General features: G+C 43.3%; 1 protein-coding gene across 3 annotated transcripts in view; it reads right to left on the reverse strand.

Moving 5' to 3' along the window:
* Positions 1–22,098, reverse strand: part of MYRFL (myelin regulatory factor like) — a 180,448-nt gene that overhangs the window by 92,122 nt on the left and 66,228 nt on the right. For all 3 annotated transcript variants that reach the window (XM_040344013.1, XM_040344015.1, XM_040344016.1), the window contains 4 exons: positions 20,696–20,806; positions 19,591–19,681; positions 11,059–11,259; positions 192–300 (listed from right to left, as the gene is read on the reverse strand). In XM_040344013.1, the coding sequence (XP_040199947.1) occupies positions 192–300; positions 11,059–11,259; positions 19,591–19,681; positions 20,696–20,806 (512 nt within the window). The remainder of the gene's footprint in view (positions 1–191; positions 301–11,058; positions 11,260–19,590; positions 19,682–20,695; positions 20,807–22,098) is intronic.

Here is a 22,098-nt window from a genome sequence, read left to right on the forward strand (position 1 = left end):
GTGGGCCAGAACTACAGAAGATGCTGTAATATCTGACAAGAAAAAAAGTATACATTTACAGTCAGAGCAACAATCCAGATTTGGCATACATCCCAGAAGAAGTAACTTTTTTTTACAAACCAGAAATAAATTTAAAAAAAAAAGAAGCTGTGTGAAGTTCTGCTTTAGGGAGAAGCAAAGGGCTCAAATACCTGTTTCATGAAGCGAATCTATTCCCAAAGCTGTTGCAAATTCAGGTTTATAGTCATACTCCACCAGCCTCATGCAAGCTATTCTTCTGAGCTGTTCCACTGTATCAACCTGCATAAGAAAAAATATATACTTATTTCAGAGTGTATATGGATGATCCTGCACATACAGGTCCGGATTCTCGTACGAGTTACGCCGGCGTATCTCCATATACCCTGTCGTAACTCTGAGTCCGAGCTGTCGTATCTATGCGCCCGATTCTTAGAATCAGTTACGCATAGATTTGTATTAGATCAGACCGCCGTAAGTCTCTTACGCCGTCGTATCTTAACTGCATATTTACGCTGGCCGCTAGGGGCGTGTACGCTGATTTACGCCTAGAAATATGTAAATCAGCTAGATACGCCAATTCACGAACGTACGCCCGGCCGACGCAGTACAGATACGCCATTTACGTAAGGATATTCCCGGCGTAAAGTTACCCTTGCTATATGAGGCGTAGATGAGGTGTACCAATGTTAAGTATGGACGTCGGGCCAGCGTGGAATTTTTCACGTTTTACGCCGTTTGCATAAGTCGCGAATAGGGCTAGGCGTCATTTACGTTCACGTCGAAAGCACTGGCTTCTTGTGGGTTAATTTGGAGCATGCGCACTAGGATACTTTCACGGACGGCGCATGCGCCGTTCGTAAAAAGCGTAATTTACGTGGGGTCACATTAAATTTCCATAACACACGCCCACATCTTCCACATTTAAATTAGGCGGGCTTACGCCGGCCTAATTACGCTACGCCGCCGCAACTTTGGTTTTAGGATACGCCACTTGCCTGTCAAAGTTGCGGATGCGTAACGTAAATAGGATACGTTACGCCCGCACAAAGATACGCGCTTCTACGAGAATCCGGGCCACAGTGTCTCACAAAAGTGAGTACACCTCTCACATTTTTGTAAATATTTTATTATATATTTTCATGTGACAACACGGAAGAAATTACACTTTTCTACAATGTAAAGTAGTGAGTACAGATTGTATAACAGTGTAAATTTGCTGTCCCCTCAAAATAACTCAACACAGCCATTAATGTCTAAGGGCCAGATCCACAACCAGCGGGCGCAACTTAAATGTTCCGATTTAAGTTACACCGCCGCAAAATTTCTACCTAAGTGCCCGATCCACAAAGCACTTACCTAGAAATTTGCAGCGGTGTAACTAAAATCTGTTCGGCGCAAGGCGGGCCCAATCTAATGGGGCGAGTCCCATTTAAATTAAGCGCGCTCCCGCGCCGGACGTACTGCGCATGCTCCCGACGCTATTTTCCCGACGTGCTTTGCGTTACGTTGCGCCGAGTTTTGTGAATCGCGACAGGTAAAAAAGAGATGCGGCGTGAAAAAAAAAAATTGACAGCGACGCGGGAAAGAAGGGTATACTTTTACATGGTGTACTAAGTTTACACTTTGTAAAAGCAGCCCTAATTTTGCGACGGCAAACTAACACTTACGGAGAAATAACGAAGGGAAAAAGCTTCGTGGATCTCCGTAAGTGCTAATTTGCATACCCAACGCTGGATTTCGACGAGAAATGCCCCCAGCGGTGGCCACGGTACTGCATCCTAAGATCCGACAGTGTAAGTCCATTACACATGTCGAATCTTAGGGATATCTATGCGTAACTGATTCTATGAATCAGCCGCATAGATAGAAACAGGGATACGACGGCGTATCAGCAGATACGCCTGTGTATCCCTTTTGTGGATCTGGCCCTAAACCACTGGCAACAAAGGTGAGTACACCCCTAAGTGAAAATGTCCAAATTGGGCCCAAAGTGTCAATATTTTGTGTGGCCACCATTATTTTCCAGCACTGCCTTAACCCTCTTGGGTGTTCAAAACCTTGCGCTCGTCTACCTTCCGTTTAAGGATGCCCCACAGATGCTCAATAGGGTTTAGGTCTGAAGATGCTTGGGCAGTGCATCAGCTTTACCCTCAGCTTCTTTAGCAATGCAGTGGTCGCCTTGGAGGTGTGTTTGGGGTCATTATGTCATTATGTTGGAATACTGCCCTGCGGCCCAGCCTCTGAAGGGAGGGGATCGTGTTCTGCTTCAGTATGTCACAGTACATGTTGGTATGGTTACCTCAATGAAATGTACCTCCCCAGTGCCGGCAGCATTCATGCAGCCCCAGACCATGACACTTCCACCACCATGCTTGACTGTAGGCAAGACACACTTGTCTTTGTACTCCTCACCTAGTTGCCACCACACACGCTTGACACCATCTGAACCATATAAGTTTATCTTGGTATCATCAGACCACAGGACATGGTTCCAGTAATCCATGTCCTTAGTCTGCTCATCTTCAGCAAACTTTTTGTGGGCTTTCTTGTGCATCATCTTTAGAATAGGCTTCCTTCTGGGATGACAGCCATTCAGACCAATTTGATGAAGTGTGTGGCGTATGGTCTAAGCACTGACAGGCTGACCTCCCACCCCTTCAACATCTTCAGCAATGCTGGCAGCACTCATAGATCTATTTCCCAAAGAAAACCTCTTGATAAGTTGCTGAGCATGTGCACTCAACTGCTTTTGTCAACCATGGTGAGGCATGTTCTTTTTTTAAATTTAAATTTGTTTTATTTTTATACACAAATATAGCTTACATTACATTTCCAATAAGCATATAAAAAGGATCACATTTAAAATACACACAACATTACATTAACATAAATGGCAATGACAACAATATGAGTCTATCCTATATCCTCCTGATTTTTCATCTCTCTTCTACCTCAGCCTTCTCCTTTCCCTCTCACCTCCCGTGGGGAGAAAGTATATAAAAAAAACAACCACCGAACTACCCCCACCTCACCCCCCCTCCCACCTATTAAAGGGCTGTGTGCCCAATTTCCCATTTATTATCCTTTAGTGACTGTGACCTCCATTTTTTGTTATGAGGGGACTGGGGTGTCACTCTATTTCCCCATTACCTAATTACCACTCTTGTACTAAAAAAAAAACAAGGGGGGGGGGGGGTGGCTACTGGCCTCCTCGTGAAAAAAAAAACAAGAAAAAAAAAACCCTGAGGGAGGGGGAGAGGGGAAGGCCTACTACTCCTACATTGGGCTAAACAAACCAGAGTTCCTTAAGTACGGCCTTGCCTTGCAGGATATGCAGGATAGCTCTAGAGGCTATCAACGACCACAGTCGAGTCATGACTATTGTGGTCCTGAAGGTTACCCCAATAAGGATTTTCATTGGGTAGGGAAGGGCCAAAAAAGGCCTTCGGATCCAAGAGAGGCAACAGGGGAGGCAAAAGACAAAAAAGGAAAAAAGAGGAAGGTAAACTAGGTTGTGGTTTGTTCAATTTGAGTGGTAAAGTACTCACTTCTAGCGAACTAGCCGTTTTAGACAAGGGCCTCAAATTTGCTCCTCCACACAAATTGAACAAATTTGACACCTTTATAGATATTAACAAATTTGCCCGGAAGCTCAACATTCAGCGGCATTTTATTTTAGACTCAACACCCCAGATGGAACGAGCTGCCACCTCAGAGACAGTGCATTCGGGCCTTTCAAACCCTTCACTGTTCAATCCGGCCGTTCCAGCTTCTTCCAAAGTCAATACATTTAAGGAGCTGGTCCTTAAAGACTTGGAAGCTCTTTCTGTTAAAAAAGTTTATTCACACCCAATACCTAAAGAGGGATTTTTATCTTTGTGTAATCGCAAAGATCTTGTCGTGCGGCCAGCCGACAAGGGTGGAGGGATAGTGGTCATGAACAAACCTGATTATGTTGCAGAGATGAACCGCATTTTGGGCGACACTGAAACATACCAAGTTTTACCTAATGATCCAACCAACATTTGCAAAAAGGAATTGACCCACCTGGTTCTGAAGGGGTTTAATTCATTTATTTTAAATAAAAAAGAACAAGCTTTCTTGGTACCTACAGCTCCAAGAACCCCAACCCTATATCACCTACCCAAAATACACAAAGACCCATTAAATCCACCTGGTCGACCTATCGTGAGTGGGATCGACTCGATCACATCACGTATAGGTCGATACATCGACTTTTATTTGCAACCGTTGGTTAAATCTACACCCTCATATCTTAAGGATACAACTTCCACTATGAAAATTCTTGAGAATATTGTGATTGAGGGCGATTACCTTCTTGCGACTGCTGATGTGGCGTCTTTATATACGTGTATTCCGCAAGATCTCGGTGTTGAAGCAGTCAGACATTTTTTAAATAATGCAGACTCAATCACAGAGGAACAGAAAGTTTTCGTCATAGAATTGCTTGAGTTTGCGACGACTCACAATTATTTTTGGTTCGACCAGAAGTATTTTCTCCAAAGACGTGGCGTGGCGATGGGGGCCATGTTTGCCCCCAGCCTCGCCAATCTTTTCATGGCCAAGTGGGAGGAGGACATTGTCTATTGTGAGAGACCTTCCTCCCTAGTCTTATGGGCTAGATATATAGACGACGTCCTCCTCCTGTGGGATGGCTCTAAGGAATCTCTGGATGATTACTTTCGAGTTCTAAATACGAATGATCGAGGTATTTCTTTTACCCATGAGAGTAGTCCTACTAGAATCACATTTCTTGATCTGGAGATTGAGCTTGTGTCTAGGAGCTTCAGGTTCAAAACTCACTTCAAGGGTACTGATAGAAACAGCTTCATCCCTACGGACAGTTGCCACCATAGATCTTGGCTTAAATCTGTCCCTAGAAGTCAATTTTTGCGTTTACGCAGAAATTGTTCTGATGATGACATGTATTTTTTACAGGCAGCCATGCTCAGGGAAAGATTTATTGAGAAGGGTTACGACACTTCCTCTGTTGATATGGAGTTACGACAAGTAGCACTAATTGAGCGTGAAAGTCTCTTGCAAGATAAGGAACCACGTCCCAATGATGACTCTTATAAGTTCTCAATGTTGACTTCCTACTCCAATCAACATAGGGATGTTCAAAATATCATCAACAAACATTGGGACATTCTTAAAAGCGATAAAGTGTTGGGCCCTAGTCTACCTGAACAGGCAAAAGTGATCTTCAGGGGAGCCCCTACATTAAGAAATAGTATTGCCCCCAATGTGGTCGATCCCCCTGAGCGTCCCGTCTTTTTTCAGGATATGAAAGGATATTATCCCTGTAAGAAGTGTAGAGTCTGTCAGTTTAATACCAATGGAAGAACAAAATCATTGGAATTTGGGTCTACGAGTACTGTTCGCCAATACCCTATCAAGGTTTTTTGCACATGCGCAACTACGCATGTTGTTTATCTTGTCACCTGCCCGTGCGGGAAGCAGTACGTCGGTCGTACCATACGTGCCTTCTCCGTACGGGTAGGTGAACATGTGACAAAGATCATTGGTGGAAGCACCAAACACACGGTCCCTCAGCATTATAGGGAATGCCATGCTCGTAACCCTAAAGGTTCCCAGTTTCTCATCATCGACAAATATGTGGCACCTTGGAGGGGAGGAGCCAAGACTAGAGGGGTTTCTCGTCTCGAAGCCTATTGGATTTACGAATTGCGCACTTATGTCCCATATGGCCTCAATGTGGATTGGGACATAAATGCATTTATCAACCAATCATAAATATCTATATATTGTTGACATGCATTCTGTATTCAATGGTGGCTCCAGTACCTTTTTTCTACTTTTTTGTTCTTCACCTTTTTAATTTGAATTTTGGCGAAGAATATTGTCTATTCTGTCAATTTTTATTTTTAAATTAATATTTGTTTTTATAAAACTTTTTATCTGTAGAAGTACTATGTGGTTTCATTACCATAAAATACTTCTAATTTTCAAATCCAAAAACATCTTTGTGGTAGGTGTCCATTTTTGGTTGGGTTAGTTTGTAATTATTTTTGTAATTGTTTTTAAACTTTTTGACTTTTTATTTTATTTTTATTTTTATTTTTTCCATTTATTTCTGAATATCTTTGCTCCTTGGATGTTATAGTCCATGAGGCATTTTTTAAAAAATAAAAGTATTTTAACTTCTTTTTGTGACATTTAGTCCCCTTTTAAAAAATAAAAAAAACTTTTGTTGTATTATCTATACAAACAAAAAGTTTTTTTTCCTCTTTTGGTTATTTCTTTGGCTCTTTTCCCCTTTGGTCATTGGATAAATGGACGACCATCCATTTATTATATATATATATATATTTTATATGTATTTGGCTGCTGATGTTTTCAAATTTTGGTGCCTCTCCCTTTCGTTTTCTGGCCTCTTCCGTGCGTTACACCTAGCAATAAGCGGTGGAGCGCATTGTGGATCCAATCTGAGGCGTGGAGCGCATTGCTGGAACGCATGCTGGTTGTTTCAGCCACCATGAGGACACCGCGGCTCCAAACCGAGTCTTGGTGCGCTTGTGTGGAGCGCACTCTGACGCTGACACGTGACAGTGTCATACTTTCCGGCTGAGGCGTGGAGCGCATGGTGGAGCGCACGCCAGCCGGACAGGTTTGTTCGTTTCTGGGGTGCATTTCAACCCCGTTCCGGATGCTGCTGGTGAGCTAGCGCTAAGCTGGGTTGGCGATCGGCTTTCTCATTTACCAAATGAGATTGGATTATGTGTCAGTGCCACATTTTTGCTTTTACTTCATCTGTAAGGTAATTTGAACCAATTGGGATTCCACAGGTGGAGCCACCATTGAGGTAAGGGTGTCTTGTCTTTATAAGCATTCCCTGTGCAGTGTGTCAGCACCCCAGATGATGATCGTTTAGATTGAAACATGTCGGGAATTTGCTGACAATACTGCTCTTTGTTACATGCCTGTTACCAATGCTGAAAATGTGAGTGTAACCCATTTTTTGATTTTGCTATCAAGTAAACTTTTAAACGGATTTACACTATGTGCATTTTTGCCTTCTTTTTTCTAACTTCCGTTGTATTGAGTGTCTGAACCTCCATATGGACCCAAGTCTACAACCTAATACAAGGTGCTTCTGAACCGACTTTCACCTGATCCTGTGTTGGACTTCACCTCCTCGCTGGTATCATCAACTTTAAAGCGCAAATGACCCACTAGGTATATGCCTATTCTGGGTCCACAGCTTCTGGTAAGCCTCCATTCATTTCGGTGCTGGATTTATACATCTTTTTTACCTATGAAGATTTATTACCATTTCTTTATTGAAGTTTATTTTGCACATTTATCCACTGTGAACTGAATTTTGAGGATTCATTTATTATAAATTTTTTCACAGTTTTTTATGGACTACTTTAATGTGTTTCATACGGACACTTTTCAATGATTGGTTAATTATTAATATACCCAATCGTTTATTTCACTTATAATTAGCGCTACACTTTATGTTTTATTTTGCCTACTAATATAGCCTACATATACCAGGGACTGTCTAAACTCCGCCCAACCCCTGCAGGTTCTTATGTCTCCACTCTTGGATTCCTTATGTTGGTACGTTGCCTCCTGCATAATTCTTATTTTTTCTACCTCCCTCAACAATTCCTGTATCGACGGGGCTTGCTTTACCCTCCACTGTTTCGGAATCAATATCTTCGCTGCATTTAGTAGAATTGGGATAATTGCTGCTTTATATTTCTTCCTAGGGATAGCTATTGCGTGGAACAAACATTGCCAAGGGTCCAAACCAATCTCAATTCCACTGATCTTCTCGATTAACTCTAATATTTCCACCCAGTATAACTGCATCTTAGGGCACTGCCACCAAATGTGGGCGTGAGTTCCCACATCCCCACACTCCCTCTAACATAAAGGTGACACCTGGGGGTTTATCATGTGTAGTTTTGCTGGGACATAATACCACTTAGTTAATAATTTAAAATGCATTTATTTTATCCGTGTGTCGACAGAAGTAGAGTGAACATAATCTAAAACTTTACTTCTCATTGTTTCTGGGAATGACTGATTCAGTTCTAATTTCCAACTCTCCATTGGACACACGGCTCCTCCCTCTAAATGTGTCATCAACAACTTGTAAATAGTAGAGATTCCGGGCCAGATTCACAGAGCAGATACGACGGCGTATCTCCTGATACGCCGTCGTATCTGTTGTTCTATCTATGCGACTGATTCATAGAATCAGTTACGCATAGATAGCCATAAGATCCGACAGGTGTAATTGTTTAAGATGCAATACCGTGGCCGCCGCTGGGGGGAGTTTGCGTCGTAAACCAGCGTCGGGTATGCAAATTAGGAGTTACGGCGATCCACGACGGTTTTTCGCGTTCGCTACGTCGCCGCTAGTCTAGTTTCCCGTCGCAAATTTAGTCGTTGTTTTGGGTGCCCTAACTTTACACAGCACACGTATGTGCTGTATAAAGTATGGCCGTCGTTCCCGCGTCGAAATTAAAAAATTCACGTTGTTTGCGCAAGACGTCCGGGAATCCGAAAATGCGCTACGCGCGTCGCCGTTCGAAAAAATTACGTCACTTCGCGCAAAGCACGGCGGGTAATTCAAAAGGGAGCATGCGCAGTAGGTCCGGCGCGGGAGCGGGCCTAATTTAAATGGCACACGCCCCTTTGAATTACGCGGGCTTACGTCGGATGCCGGCAGCGTAGTTTTCATCGCAAGTGCTTTGTGAATCAGGCACTTGCGATGAAAACTTGCGGCGGTGTAAAAAAAAATGAAAGAAAAAAGCTATTTTGTCTCGATTGGAGGATAAAAGTAAATGAAAGGGGTGACTGGAGATTATTTGGCCAGGTACAACCACTCCCAGGCTACAGAACTGTGTATTTCTTTTGATGCATAAGTATGGGGGCCACAGTTCTAATTCCTGCACGTTTAGGACATATTTACGGTACCTATAGGTAAGCCTTATTATAGGCTTACCTATAGGTACAAATTATTATTGAATTTTACAACCACTTTAAAAGATAAAAAAAGTTGCACACTAAGTAATTTATTAAAATCATCTGCTAAAATGGATGGGGAAAAAAAAGGTTTAATATAACTTTAACATTATAAACTGCAGTGCTTCCAACTTTCCTATATTCATTTCCAGAGCTTCACTTTGCTCTACCTGTAATAATTTCTCAAACCTAATAAAGACTACGGGAAATCTGCAGCATACAAGCACTTTGACTAATACACACGGTCGTTTTTCGTCATGAAAAAAAATAAAATTTTTAAAAACGTCATTTAAAATCACCGTGTGTGGGCTTCACATCGTTTTTCGGCTTCTAAAAAACGACAAAAAAAATTCGAACATGCTGCATTTTTTAATGTAGTTTTTTTAACCACTTAACCACCGCCGCATGTACATATACGTCCACAGAATGGCACGTACAGGCAGATGGGCGTACATGTACGTCCCTGCCTTTCCCCGGGTCGAGGGTCCGATCGGAACCCCCCCCCCGGTATATGCGGCGGTCGGTTCTTCCGTGGGAGCGATCCGGGATGAGGGCGCGGCTATTCGTTTCTAGCCGCCCCCTCACGATCGCTCCCCGGAGCTGAAGAACGGGGAGAGCCAAATGTAAACACGGCTTCCCCGTGGCGGCTGCATCGATCGTGTGATCCCTTTTATAGGGAGACACGATCGATGACATCAGACCTACAGCCACACCCCCCTACAGTTGTAAACACACACTAGGTGAAACATAACTCCTTCAGCGCCCCCTGTGGTTAACTCCCAAACTGCAACTGTCATTTTCACAATAAACAATGCAATTTAAATGCATTTTTTGCTGTGAAAATGACAATGGTCCCAAAAATGTGTCAAAATTGTCCGAAGTGTCCGCCATAATGTCGCAGTCACGAAAAAAATCGCTGATCGCCGCCATTAGTAGTAAAAAAATTATAAAAATGCAATAAAACTATCCCCTATTTCGGAAACGCTATAAGTTTTGCGCAAACCAATCGATAAACGCTTGTTGCGATTTTTTTTTACCAAAAATAGGTAGAAGAAAACGTATCGGCCTAAACTGAGGAAAAAAAATGTATATATGTTTTTGGGGGATATTTATTATAGCAAAAAGTTAAAAATATTGCATTTTTTTCAAAATTGTCGCTCTATTTTTTTGTTTATAGCGCAAAAAATTAAAACCGCAGAGGTGATCAAATACCACCAAAATAAATCTCTATTTGTGGGGAAAAAAGGACGCCAATTTTGTTTGGGAGCCATGTCGCACGACCGCGCAATTGTCTGTTAAAGCGACGCAGTGCCAAATCGCAAAACCTGGCCTAGACATTTAGCTGCCTAAAGGTCCGGGGCTTAAGTGGTTAAAATGTTGTTTTTCGGGTTGTAAAAAATGATCGTGTGTGGGCTAAAACAACGTTTTAAACCTGCGCATGCCCAGAAGCGATTTATGAGACGGGAGCACTCGTTATGGTAAAACTACCATTCTTAATGGAGTAAGCACATTCATCACGCTGTAACAGACAAAAAAGCGCGAATCATCTTTTACTAACACAGAATCAGCTAAAAGCAGCCCAAAGGCGAATATAACTTCCCCTTCAGAGTGCCGTCGTACGTCACCGCGCTTTGTTCATCATTTTTCAAAAACGATGGTGTGTGGGCAACATCGTTTTTAATGATGAAGTTGGAAAAACTTTGTTTTTTGGACATGCTGAAAAATGTCGTTTTTTTTCATGACGAAAAACAACCGTGTGTACGCGGCACAAGAACTACAGTTTTGTATTGATTCAAATCTCTTAAATTCTGGAGAATCCAATAACTCATTGTATCGACAAGATTACACCAATACAGATGAGAAGAAAAATAAAATTTTAGCACAGTTTGGGCACAACCCATATAGTCTTGTTCTGATGTGTCCTAAGAAGGGAACATGTCTTGTCACAGCATTTGATTTTGTTCTACAGTTATGTCCATTAGAAAGGCATAGCAGTTTCTCTGGGCTCACCTCCTGGATGTTCCTCTTTGCTCGACTGTCAGATGGATGCATAACTGTCCCCATCACTTTCACATTGCCACAAACAACCAATGCTTCATCAGGTGTGTCAGTGTTAATTCCTACTCGACCATGAGACACCACCGTCTCTGGGACATGCCCTCGTTGCCACAGAACATCATTATCATTCTCAAACTGCCCAGGGTTCGATGCCTAGGAAATGTTAAGGTCAGAGGTACAATATTATCAAACACATCCAGGAACATCTGCTTCACACGGAAAAATTGTCCACACTAAATATGTTATCTGTATTACATTTACTATAGTCAAACATTATTTTTTAAGTAAACTCGGGGATTTTTAACTTACCACAAAATCCTTTTCTTGGAGTTCATTAAGGGACACAGGTTATAAGTTTTTCTGAGACACTGGGATGCCCATAAGCAGTCCTATTGAGGGGTTGGCAACACAACAAACAAAACTCTAAGGCCTCGTACAGACGAGCGGACCTGTCCGATGAAAACGGTCCGCGGACCGTTTTCATCGGACATGTCCGCTGGGATCATTTGGTCTGATGGCTGTACACACCATCAGACCAAATTCCCCGCGGGCAGACGACGCGGCGACGACGATGACGCGGCGACGTACGCGACCCTGGGAGTTCAATGCTTCCACGCATGCGTCGAATCACTTTGACGCATGCAAGGGATATCGGACATGCCCGATGAGTCGTACTGACCAACGGACATGTCCGGCGAACATGGTTCCAGCGGACATGTTTCTTAGCATGCTAAGAAACATTTGTCCACTGGAAACCTGTCCGGTCGGCCGGAAAATTGTCCGGTCGGCCCTACACACAACCGAACATGTCCGCGGAAACTGGTCCGACGACCAGTTTCAGCAGACATGTTCGGTCGTGTGTACGAGGTAAACTAGAGATTATATATACATCTGTTGCAAGGATGTTATCTCCGGATCCCTTTAGAATCCCAGGGATGGTGTTATTTAGCGGCCCTGGTCCCAGTAATGGGGGTTTTAGGTATATTCCAAGAGAGCAACGTATGGGTTAAAATTGAATAAACTGTGTGATCGAGCCACTGGGTAAGTGTACACCTTTTGGATTCATGAAGGCAAAGACTCCCAGCTCCAGCCCTTGAGTGCCATACATATATTGGAACCAATGGGAAAATTGTCTGGGAGCTGGCATACCCCCTGTTCAAAAAAGGATACCATTTATATGTGGACAATTATTATACTAGTTTGCCCCTTTTCCATCACCTTTACAGTAAACAAACCCTGGCCTGTGGTACCTTGAAAAAAAAACCGGAAGGGCTTCCAACAGAATCTATTAACAAAAAAGTTACAAAACAGGGAATCTGCATTCATGAGAAATGAGGAGGTGCTGGCCATGAAGTGGAGGGACAAGAAAGATGTCCACATTCTCTCTACCATCCACAATGAAACCTTGGTAAAGATCCAGAGAAGACGCGGCTACGTTGTAAAGCCTGAATGTGTCCATGACTACAATCTGTACATTGGGGGGTGGATTTAAATGATCAGATGCTACAACCATATTTGTCAACCCAAAAGTCCTGTTACTGGTATTGGGAAGTTGCATTTCATCTCTTTCATATGGCCATGTTTAATTAGCTTGTCCGCTACCAAAAATCAACCGAAAACCAACCCATCACCTACCTCAAATATATTGAAGACATTGTCACTGCCCTGATTTACCAGCAAGAACCTGCCCCAGGAAGCATTCGCTCTGATAGTGCGGGTCAACTTTACGAGCAACATGTTCCCTATACATGCCCCCCACAGAGTCCGGAATAAGACGCCAAAATAAATGTTGTGCATGCAGCAAATAGGAGTTAGAAGGGATACAATTATTATTGCCCCCAATGCCCCTCCCAACCTGGCCTGTGCATCGGAGAATGCTTCAGAAATGATCATATATCCATTGGATATTAGTTCTCCTTATTTTTAACAGACTGACATTTTCATACAGACTAAATAATATCCACTAATTTGGGTTATTTTTTACCAAAGATATGTAGCATTATAATTTTGGCCCAAATTTATGAAGAAAAATTACTTATTTGCAAAATTTTACACTAGAAACTTAAAAAAAAAAAATTTTTTCAAATGTCATATTTGTGAGAATTTTTTTTATAAAAATGTTGTTTGGATACAGTGTAGCATGGCTGAGTAATTGTCATTTAAAGTGTGAGAGCACTGAAAGCTGAAAATCAGTCTGGGCAGGAAGGTGTATAAGCGCTCTGTATTGAAGTGGTTAAAGAAAACGAGAATGAGGAAAGTCTGCCACATTCTCTCAAGGTCCCTATTCAGGATGAAGTCAATGACCCCTGGGACAGGTTCACTTTCTGCAGCTTATGTAGTTTTGACATATGTTAATTATATAGTAACTCACTGTCTCTTATACTGTAGCTTATCAATACCCAAGTTCCTTTTCCTCGCCTCCTCTCCTATTTTTGAGTTAAAAAGGTGATCCATGCTGGATTATAATAAAGGTGTAAAGCAGGGGTGCCCAACCTTTTGAAGAGCAAGGGCCACTTAAGCGACTTGCATGGGCGTCCGCTCCATAGGGCAAGGGAGGGCGTTCGCCCCCCCCTGGAGCCGCGGCCGCCTCTCGCACATCGCTGGTCCAGGGCCGCCTGTGCCGCGATTGTCACTGTCTCTGTGAGTGGCATGTCATGTGTCTGTGCGCTCGTGTTGTCTGCACAGTCCTGCACTTGTTCCGCTCCGCTCCCGCCCCTGTTTGCCGCCAGCCAATAGATGATCGCGCTCCTTCTAACTTTACAGCCCCGCCCGGCGCTCGTCCTGGCGGCGTGACGTCATTCACGCGGGAGGGGATCATCGTGGAATGGATGGGAGGAGCATAGAGCTGCTCTACTGCCTGCACCAAGAGGAGCCAGCGCTGCTGTTTAGGCACGTTCAGCACTAGGCTAGCACACACTTGGCTGGAATAATAACACAATCACAATTTCACATAGTAAAAATCTAATTGAGCTAATCGTGTATGTACTAGGTCCATTGGGAGTTAGCATTGGTGCAAATAGATAAAACTTCAAGCTTTTAGGATGTAGACAGATGTTTGCCAGTTCACTTATTGAAAACCTATTCTGTAAATGTTTTTAGGCTTCTAGTGTGTTGAGCCTCTGAGGCCTTTCTCCTTCTGAAAATTCATCAGTGACCAGTAAAATCATTATTTTGAGGGGGGTATGTGAATATGAAGACTGTGATCTTTTTAATATGCAGCATGGCGGGGGGGGGGGGAAATGTCCTGCACTGGTCATGGTAGCTTATGTATTAATGTCCTGTGCACTGTGTAGGACATTTACCCCCCTCCCCCCGCCGCTATGCTGCATATTAAAAAAAATCACAGACAGTCATCAAAGTTAATAATCTTCAGACTGCATCATTCTGTATGCAGTCTGAAGATTATTAACTGTGATGACTGTCTGATTTTTTTTATATTCAGCATGACGGCGGGGGGGAGGAGGGGGTAAATGTCCTACACAGTTGCACTGGTCATAGTAACTCATGTATTAATGTCCTGCACTGTGCAGGACATTAATACATGAGTTACCATGACCAGTGCAGGACATTTACCCCCTCCCCCCATGCTGCATATTAAAAAAAACACAGACAGTCATCACATTCACAGTTAATAATCTTCAGACTGCATGCATGCAGTCTGAAGATTAACAGTGATGACTTTCTGTGATTTTTTTTAATATGCAGCATGGAGGGGGGGAGGGGGTAAATGTCCTGCACAGTGCAGGGTGCTGTGTAATGTAAAGGGGTCCGGTGATGCAGGGTGCTGTGTAATGTAAAGGGTCCAGTGATGCAGGGTGCTGTGTAATGTAAAGGGTCCAGTGATGCAGGGTGCTGTGTAATGTAAAGGGGTCCGGTGATGCAGGGTGCTGTGTAATGTAAAGGGGTCCAGTGATGCAGGGTGCTATGTAATGTAAGGGGTCCAGTGATGCAGGGTGCTGTGTAATGTAAAGGGGTCCAGAGATGCAGGAGGGGGGACACGTTTAATCCCCGCTAGCGGTCGAAGAAAGGGTTAAATGCGACTGTATCGCTGCTGTCGAAGCGCCCCCCCCTGAAAAAATTTCAGCGGACGCCCATGGCGACTTGGTAACCGGTCATGGGCCACAATGAGCGGAGCAGGCAGATGACAGGTCCGTGTACATTCTGCACATGCAGAGCAGACATGGACACAGCCCACTCTACTCTATGGCCCCGCCAATCTGCCCAGATGGAAGTAGACAGATCCCCTTCTGTTTTTTTTGTTTGTTTTTTGCAGATCGGATTGAAGGTAGGCAGGGTGAGCCCACCCACTCGTGTGGCAATAGAGAATTAATTATTATTCGCTATTGTCTTCCTGCATCTCCTCCCGACCAATTAGGAAGCAGGTCCTTAGATCCGATTGGCCGAGAGTAGAAGCCTACATCCGATCTGACTTGGTGTGCTGCACATCATTCAGGTGCGCTTGACACTTCAGCTCGGCTCCCCTGGTCTCCAGTCCCGCTTCCCACAGGGGTAAGTGTGGGGCTGGTGGGGGCAGACGGACGAGTGAGTGCAGGGGGGGAGGGTTGGTGGGGGGAACGACCAGGGGGGTGGTTTGTTTGCAGCCCCCTCACAAAATGGAGCACCAGCCACCACTGGTAATGAGGTCTGGGTACCCCCAGAAACAATGGGTTATCCTCAGCTGTTTAAATCGTTAGTTTTAGTTGTATAGAATTTGACATTGCATATACAACCCTCACCATGCATTCATTAAAGTTTGTTAGCAGAGAACATACAGTCTGACAGTATCAAAAATTACACTGAAACAGGGAAGCGGGGCCTTAGGTTAGCTAATGGAATCGGGCAGGTTTGCTCATATACGTTATAGTCTGCCATAAATTACTAATGGCTACTCTAAAAGATGTGTGTTGAACATTTTTTTTTAGTTATTGACACACTCCAGACCAGATAAGTATATATGTTAGCTGGAATCAGGCGTGCAATAAAACCTCTGGTAATAATTGACCATCATAAAGCATTTAGCCCAATACCGAGTTAGGTCTGGCTTTCTGTGACCGTAAGCTGCCCTTTTGAAACAGTATACCCAATTTCCATTACTCTGGCTATAATGGAGATATATTTAAAGAACACATCTAAGCTACTATATAATGAAGTCCAAGTCAACTCAGGACTTAATTCTGTGTAATAATAGGTTGATTGCCTGAATGTACAATATGGTAATCTGGAAATATGGATATAATTAGGAAATTTACATTGTGGGAGGGCCTGGTGTAATATTATTAAAAAAAATGCAGCACTCCTATCTCTCACCCCCTTAACACTTGTGATTGGGTAAGGAGAGGACCCTTTATCCACAAAAATATCTGCATCAGCAATCTGGAGCTCTATTTTACCATTGAAACAAAGATCATCTGCCAAGAGTCCTTTTTTTGAGAATGAGATCAGATCCATTTCATGCCTATTGGCTAAACTTTGCCAAAACCCGAAGAGCCCATGCCTTTGTTAAGTACATTTTTCTGTAAACAATTATATTTTTAAATTGTTACATTTATTTCTAATGTACCAAGGAAAAACTTAAAGAATTCCTGTCTTTTTGAAGAGCACTACTGTATCATACATTTCCGAACTACAGTATATCTGTGTTGTGACAGTATTACAGACACGTCAAAATTGTTAGAGTAGATATTTTGGACAGTTCTTATTTCTGATAAAAAAATGTGCTGGCAGTAGCTTGCATGTGTAATGGGTGTAAGGGCGCCCCGACTTAAGCCAAGGGTCCTTCCGAGCCTTCATTCCTGTTTTACGAGGCTCTCTATAATGTCCCTCAGTGGAATCCTTAGCTCAGTAGCGGGGTGTGTGACCCCCTGGATGGGTTCACTACACACTGAATTTATACAGACAGGCAGTCGAAGACGGTTGAAAACAAAGATTTTGGTTTATTCTTCCATCTTGCTGGAAACAAGTGCAAGCATCCAAACAGCATAAACAAAATCAAACATAAAATAAACCCTGGCCACTTGGGGCATCTACCTTCACCACACAGGAACCTATCTAGGGAGTCTGGCACAGCCTAGTGCAGGACAGACACTACTGGTCATACAGCAGAAAAACAATAGTCTCTTTTTGATTTTTATCACACAGAAAAATCAATCACATCCTCACCTCCTCAGAAGACTTTCAGCTACTGCTCTCCTTCATTTAGAAAGCCTCAGGATGCAGCAAATCAGTGGTAATCCTCTGGATTACTTATAGAGGCCTTAATTGCCTCATTCTGAACAGCTGAAGTTTTCTAACGCCCTTAGACCTTTTCTGGCTACTTTTGCAGCCGACGTCTAATAACAATTGGTGTATTGTCTAAACAAGGCAGAAATGTATGTCCCGTCTGTGACATCACCCACAGATTTACCTGACTTCCTGTCACAATATACACACACACACACAATCATATACCCACATGTTCTGCAGAGGGCCCGCTTCCTACCCTTACATTACAATCCTCCCTTACATCAGAGTTCCCAGACCCCGCTTTACATCAGTGTCCCCTTTACAGTGCATCAGAGTCCACAGGGTTTGCCTTACAGTGCAAGAAGGAACTCTGCAGGTCTTAATGTAAAGGGGAACTCTGTGGACCCTGATGTAAAGGGGAATGTTGTGGACCATGGTGTAAAAGCAAACTCTGATGTAAGAGGTTCTCTCGTCACCAGAGCCCCCCACCCCTTATATTAGAGTGTGCAGAGCTCCTCTTTATCTCAGAGTCTGCAAAGTCTCCCCTTGCACTGTAAGGGTGAACTCTGCTAACTCTGATTCACTCTTATGTAAGGGGGGGATCTGGTGACCAGGCAACCGCTTACATCAGTGTTCCCCTCTACACCAGAGTCTGCAAAGTGAATACACTAAGGTAAAGAGGTTCATTGATGTAAGAGGGAAGTGAAGACACAGATATAAGAGGGGTCCTTTAAATCCATGCCCCCTTACTTTAGGGTCTCCCCTCGCCCCACCCTTACATCAGTGACTTTCCCATAGAGTGACTGACTGCCCCACAGACACTGTGTGGCTTGAAGCTGTCACACACAGACCTCTGCAATTGTCTGCAGGCTTTGGGTCCCCCTCTCCTACACCTTGCAGTCACTTTCAAATTTGCTGGAAAGGCACTAAGCACGATGACATCACCGCTGCACTGTCACGTCGTCCGGTGTCAGCGTCCCAGATAACACATGCACAATAAGCGATCACAAATCGTTTGGTCAATTTGAGGCAGTTGGATTTGCATTAGATAGCGTCTGATTCTGTTCAATATTTGCTAGATAAATCCCCTTGGTATAATAAGCACAACTGAACTGTTAATAAAACATTGCCATCAGTTCTGAAATTAGGGTAATGCTTATATTAATGTTGATCTAGTGTGCTTGCTGTAGGAAGTTTTGACCATGATGACAGGGCTAAAAATCTAAAAAAGATATTTTTCGAGAAATACCTTGTCAAGCTGGGTTCTGGTACATTTGCCATGCCAGCAAGTGCTGATATGGGGGCATGGAATCACTGACTGCACTCACATGCTCTCAGTGTCGCTCTGCTCCCTTCACATATCTCCTGTAAAACCTATCCCGACATATCCATACAGTGGGGAGCTCCCCCCCTTCACTCTACTGGCCCTGAGTCAGCTGACTTTCTCTTTCAGTTTCGGCCTCCAGACATGGCATCTACCTGCTGCTGAACTCAATGGGCAGAGAGGATGGGTGGGTGGTCCACTGTGTGGATAGTGCTCAGTGTAATGTCCCATCATTGCCTCTAACTAGAATAACCTTTAGGTAGCGGGTAGCGTCAGCGGGCATTTGCCCCCCCCCTCACAGTGGTTAAAGTCAGGGCGACCTTTGTGACCAGGGCGATCTTTGGTAGTTCCACCACTGCCTCAAGGAGCTTACAATCTAAAGTCCCAAACGCACATGCATACATACACATACTAGGGCCATTTTAGATAGGAGTCAATTAACCTACCAGAATGTCTTTGGAGTGTGGGAGGAAACCGGAGTACCCAGAGAAACCCACTCAGGCACAGGGAGAACATTCAAACCCTTTGCAGGTAATGCAGTGGTTGAGATTTGAACTGATGACCCTAGTGCTGCCAGGCAGAAGTGCCAACCACTTAGCCACATCTGCAAAGTAAGGTTTAGACAACCCCCAAGCCCACAAAAAATCAGGTGCCCAAGCAACCTATTAGCATTCTCATGTTGAAGGCAGGTTTATGTTTATGCAAATAGCAACCTGGTTCAGGAGGGTGCTCACGTAAGAGCAAGGAGTATACTGTCAGCTACCTGCTGCTGCGAGTCAAGCGCCTCTGCATGGCATTCACAAAAGGAAAACAGATTTAAACAATGACAAAAGTAATGCTTATTAGGACAAAGATTGGGCACTACTTTATATAATATTTTCTATATAGAATGTATGTGTAAGTATTGGCTCTACATATAGATGCATATGTACGCTTACCCTTACAATGATCCTTTCAGAGACATGGGCAACCACCAAGAAGGAGTCTTCATTGCTTACAGCATACAGACCAACCACCAACATGAAATACCTGCACAAACAAGGGAACACATTAGGTCTCCAACATGCTTAACGTTGTTCTAAAGCCAAAAGTTTTTTTTACCTTAATACATTACTTGCATTAAGATAAAAAACCTCCCACTAGTTGTTCCTCCACTCCCCTCAGTAAATATTTACCCTAGTCCTATATAGATCCAGTGCCCTTCTGCAGTAGCACCAATTCTGTCTCCCTGCTCTCACAGGCACAGAGACAGCAGTTAGAGCCATTGGCTCTCGCTGTTGTCAATCAAATACTGTCAGGAGGAATCTGGCAGCGGGGGCCGAGCCACGCTGTGTGTCTCTATTGAGGTAAGGGGCTTTTCTGTGCAATACCATTGCACAGAGCATGTAAGTACAAACCACTTATTTTATTTAGGTAAAGCAAGATGAGCCTTCAGTATCACTTTAAACAGAAGCTTATTTCACAAAGGGCTGCAACTTCCAATCCATATTAGATATTGCAAGACAAGCAGGAAGACTTGAGAGCATAAAAATACCTTTGTTTCTTCACATAAAGCAATATTTATGCAATATCCAAGTCATTCATTATAAACCGAAGTATGAATTTCACGAATTAAAATGATTAAACAGGAAAGTATTATATACTGTAAGGCAGTGCCCAAGTTACGAACAACCGACTTGCGAATGACTCCTACTTACGAACGGGAGGTGGCGTGACATCTCTGCCGTTCTGCGCATGCGCGACCACTTTTTGACGGCGGGCACATTTCGATAGAACATCAGAAAACTACTCCTACTTACGAACGGGAGGTGGCGTGACGTCTCTGCCGCTCTGAGCATGTGCGGACACTTTTCGAAAGGCGGGCACATTTCGACAGAACATCAAAAAAGGTACTGTTCTGACTTACGAACAAATTTGACTTAAGAGCAAACCTACAATCCCTAGCCCATTCGTAACTTGGGGGCTGCCTGTATCTATTTTTGTCATAAGAATAAAGACATTCAGCTGAAAAAATGAGAGTGGTTATATGAATTCCATTGTTACCTCTGCTCCGGGTTTGGTTTCCCTTTCTTTCTCATGTTGTTTGCTGTAGTTTCACTAAAATGTAACCTTCCCAGCGTTACTTTAGTGACCTGATCTGGGGGTAAATTTACCCTATAAAGAAAAAGAACATTGGTTGATATGTAGCAAAGGATCAGCAAACATTTGTATAGTTTATGTTAAAGTCCAACTCCAGTCAGAACTTTTAAATGGAACCTAGCTTTTCTGATCAGGTTTTATTGCAGTCTGTACCTATCCTCTCCTTTATCTCTGATAAGATACGAGAAACTGAGGAACAGGTTTTACCAGGACAGGAACTCTCAGATAGTAATAAAAGCATTACAGAGGTTCTAATGTTTTCCTATTTTACCACAAAAATATAGTTTCTGCCCACTCTGGAGAAATCAGACTATAGATGTTGTAACTGCATTTGTTTTCTGGCAAGGTAAATTTATTCTAAGTAAAGCAAAATTCATGTTGATCCTTTTTCTTCTTGTATCGTACATGCAGTAAACTGAAACCTCAAACAATGTTATCTGTCTTCCCCACTGAGTTTAGAACTAGGAGAGATGTATACTTTAAATCAGTAGAGCACCCTGAGGTGGCAACACTGCTCCTCCACAGGTGCAGTACAGACAATGAGCGTTGTCACCCTAGGACAGGAGTGTTTTACTGTCAGGATCATCAGGTGGAAATAAAGAAAATAAAGGGAAAACAACCCTGAAAAAAGAAAAGGACAGGGGTTCATATTACACAGATTGCAGAAGTCAGTAACACATATCTATACCCCCCCCCCCCATTCCCAGAGTACACATCTTTAATATCATATTTCTGGAATTTTAGTGCCTCGTTGATACAGTCGTTTGGCCTAAGTTGGAATTTGTCATCTTGGAATGCCAATGCAGCAGGTTTACCCAACAGGGCTATGTAACTGAAAAATGCATATCAGAACCTTCATCTGGAAGAAATGAGTCGTCACATATACCCCCTGGCAGGGGGAGTATGGGATAGGATAGCTTAGCTTCAAACCACCTGGTGTAATGAAGATTAAAGTGCCTAAATACCATGACTGCAAACAAAGCATCAAAGGCCAGCTGTTACTGAAGGATGACCCGGGTCAAATAGCGGTTATTCATGGACAAATGCTGCCACTAGTGGACACTACAGCATGCTTCCTGGAGGATGGGCAAAAGAAGAGATTAGGAAGGACTGCCTCTTATGGATTTTTCATTGGATAGATAGGCGGACAGTGTGTGTTTGTGTGGGTGGTGGCTGAGTGGGCTTTAAAAGTAATGATCAGTCCAAAGTTCTCTCTCTTGGCTCTTGCCCATTGAGCCCAGCTGAGATACCAAATGCAGAGGATGCCCTTGCGTAAAGTATCATCTATGTTCTTTTGTTTAATATGC

Source organism: Rana temporaria, chromosome 3, assembly GCF_905171775.1.
Source record: "Rana temporaria chromosome 3, aRanTem1.1, whole genome shotgun sequence".
Lineage (NCBI taxonomy): Eukaryota > Metazoa > Chordata > Amphibia > Anura > Ranidae > Rana > Rana temporaria.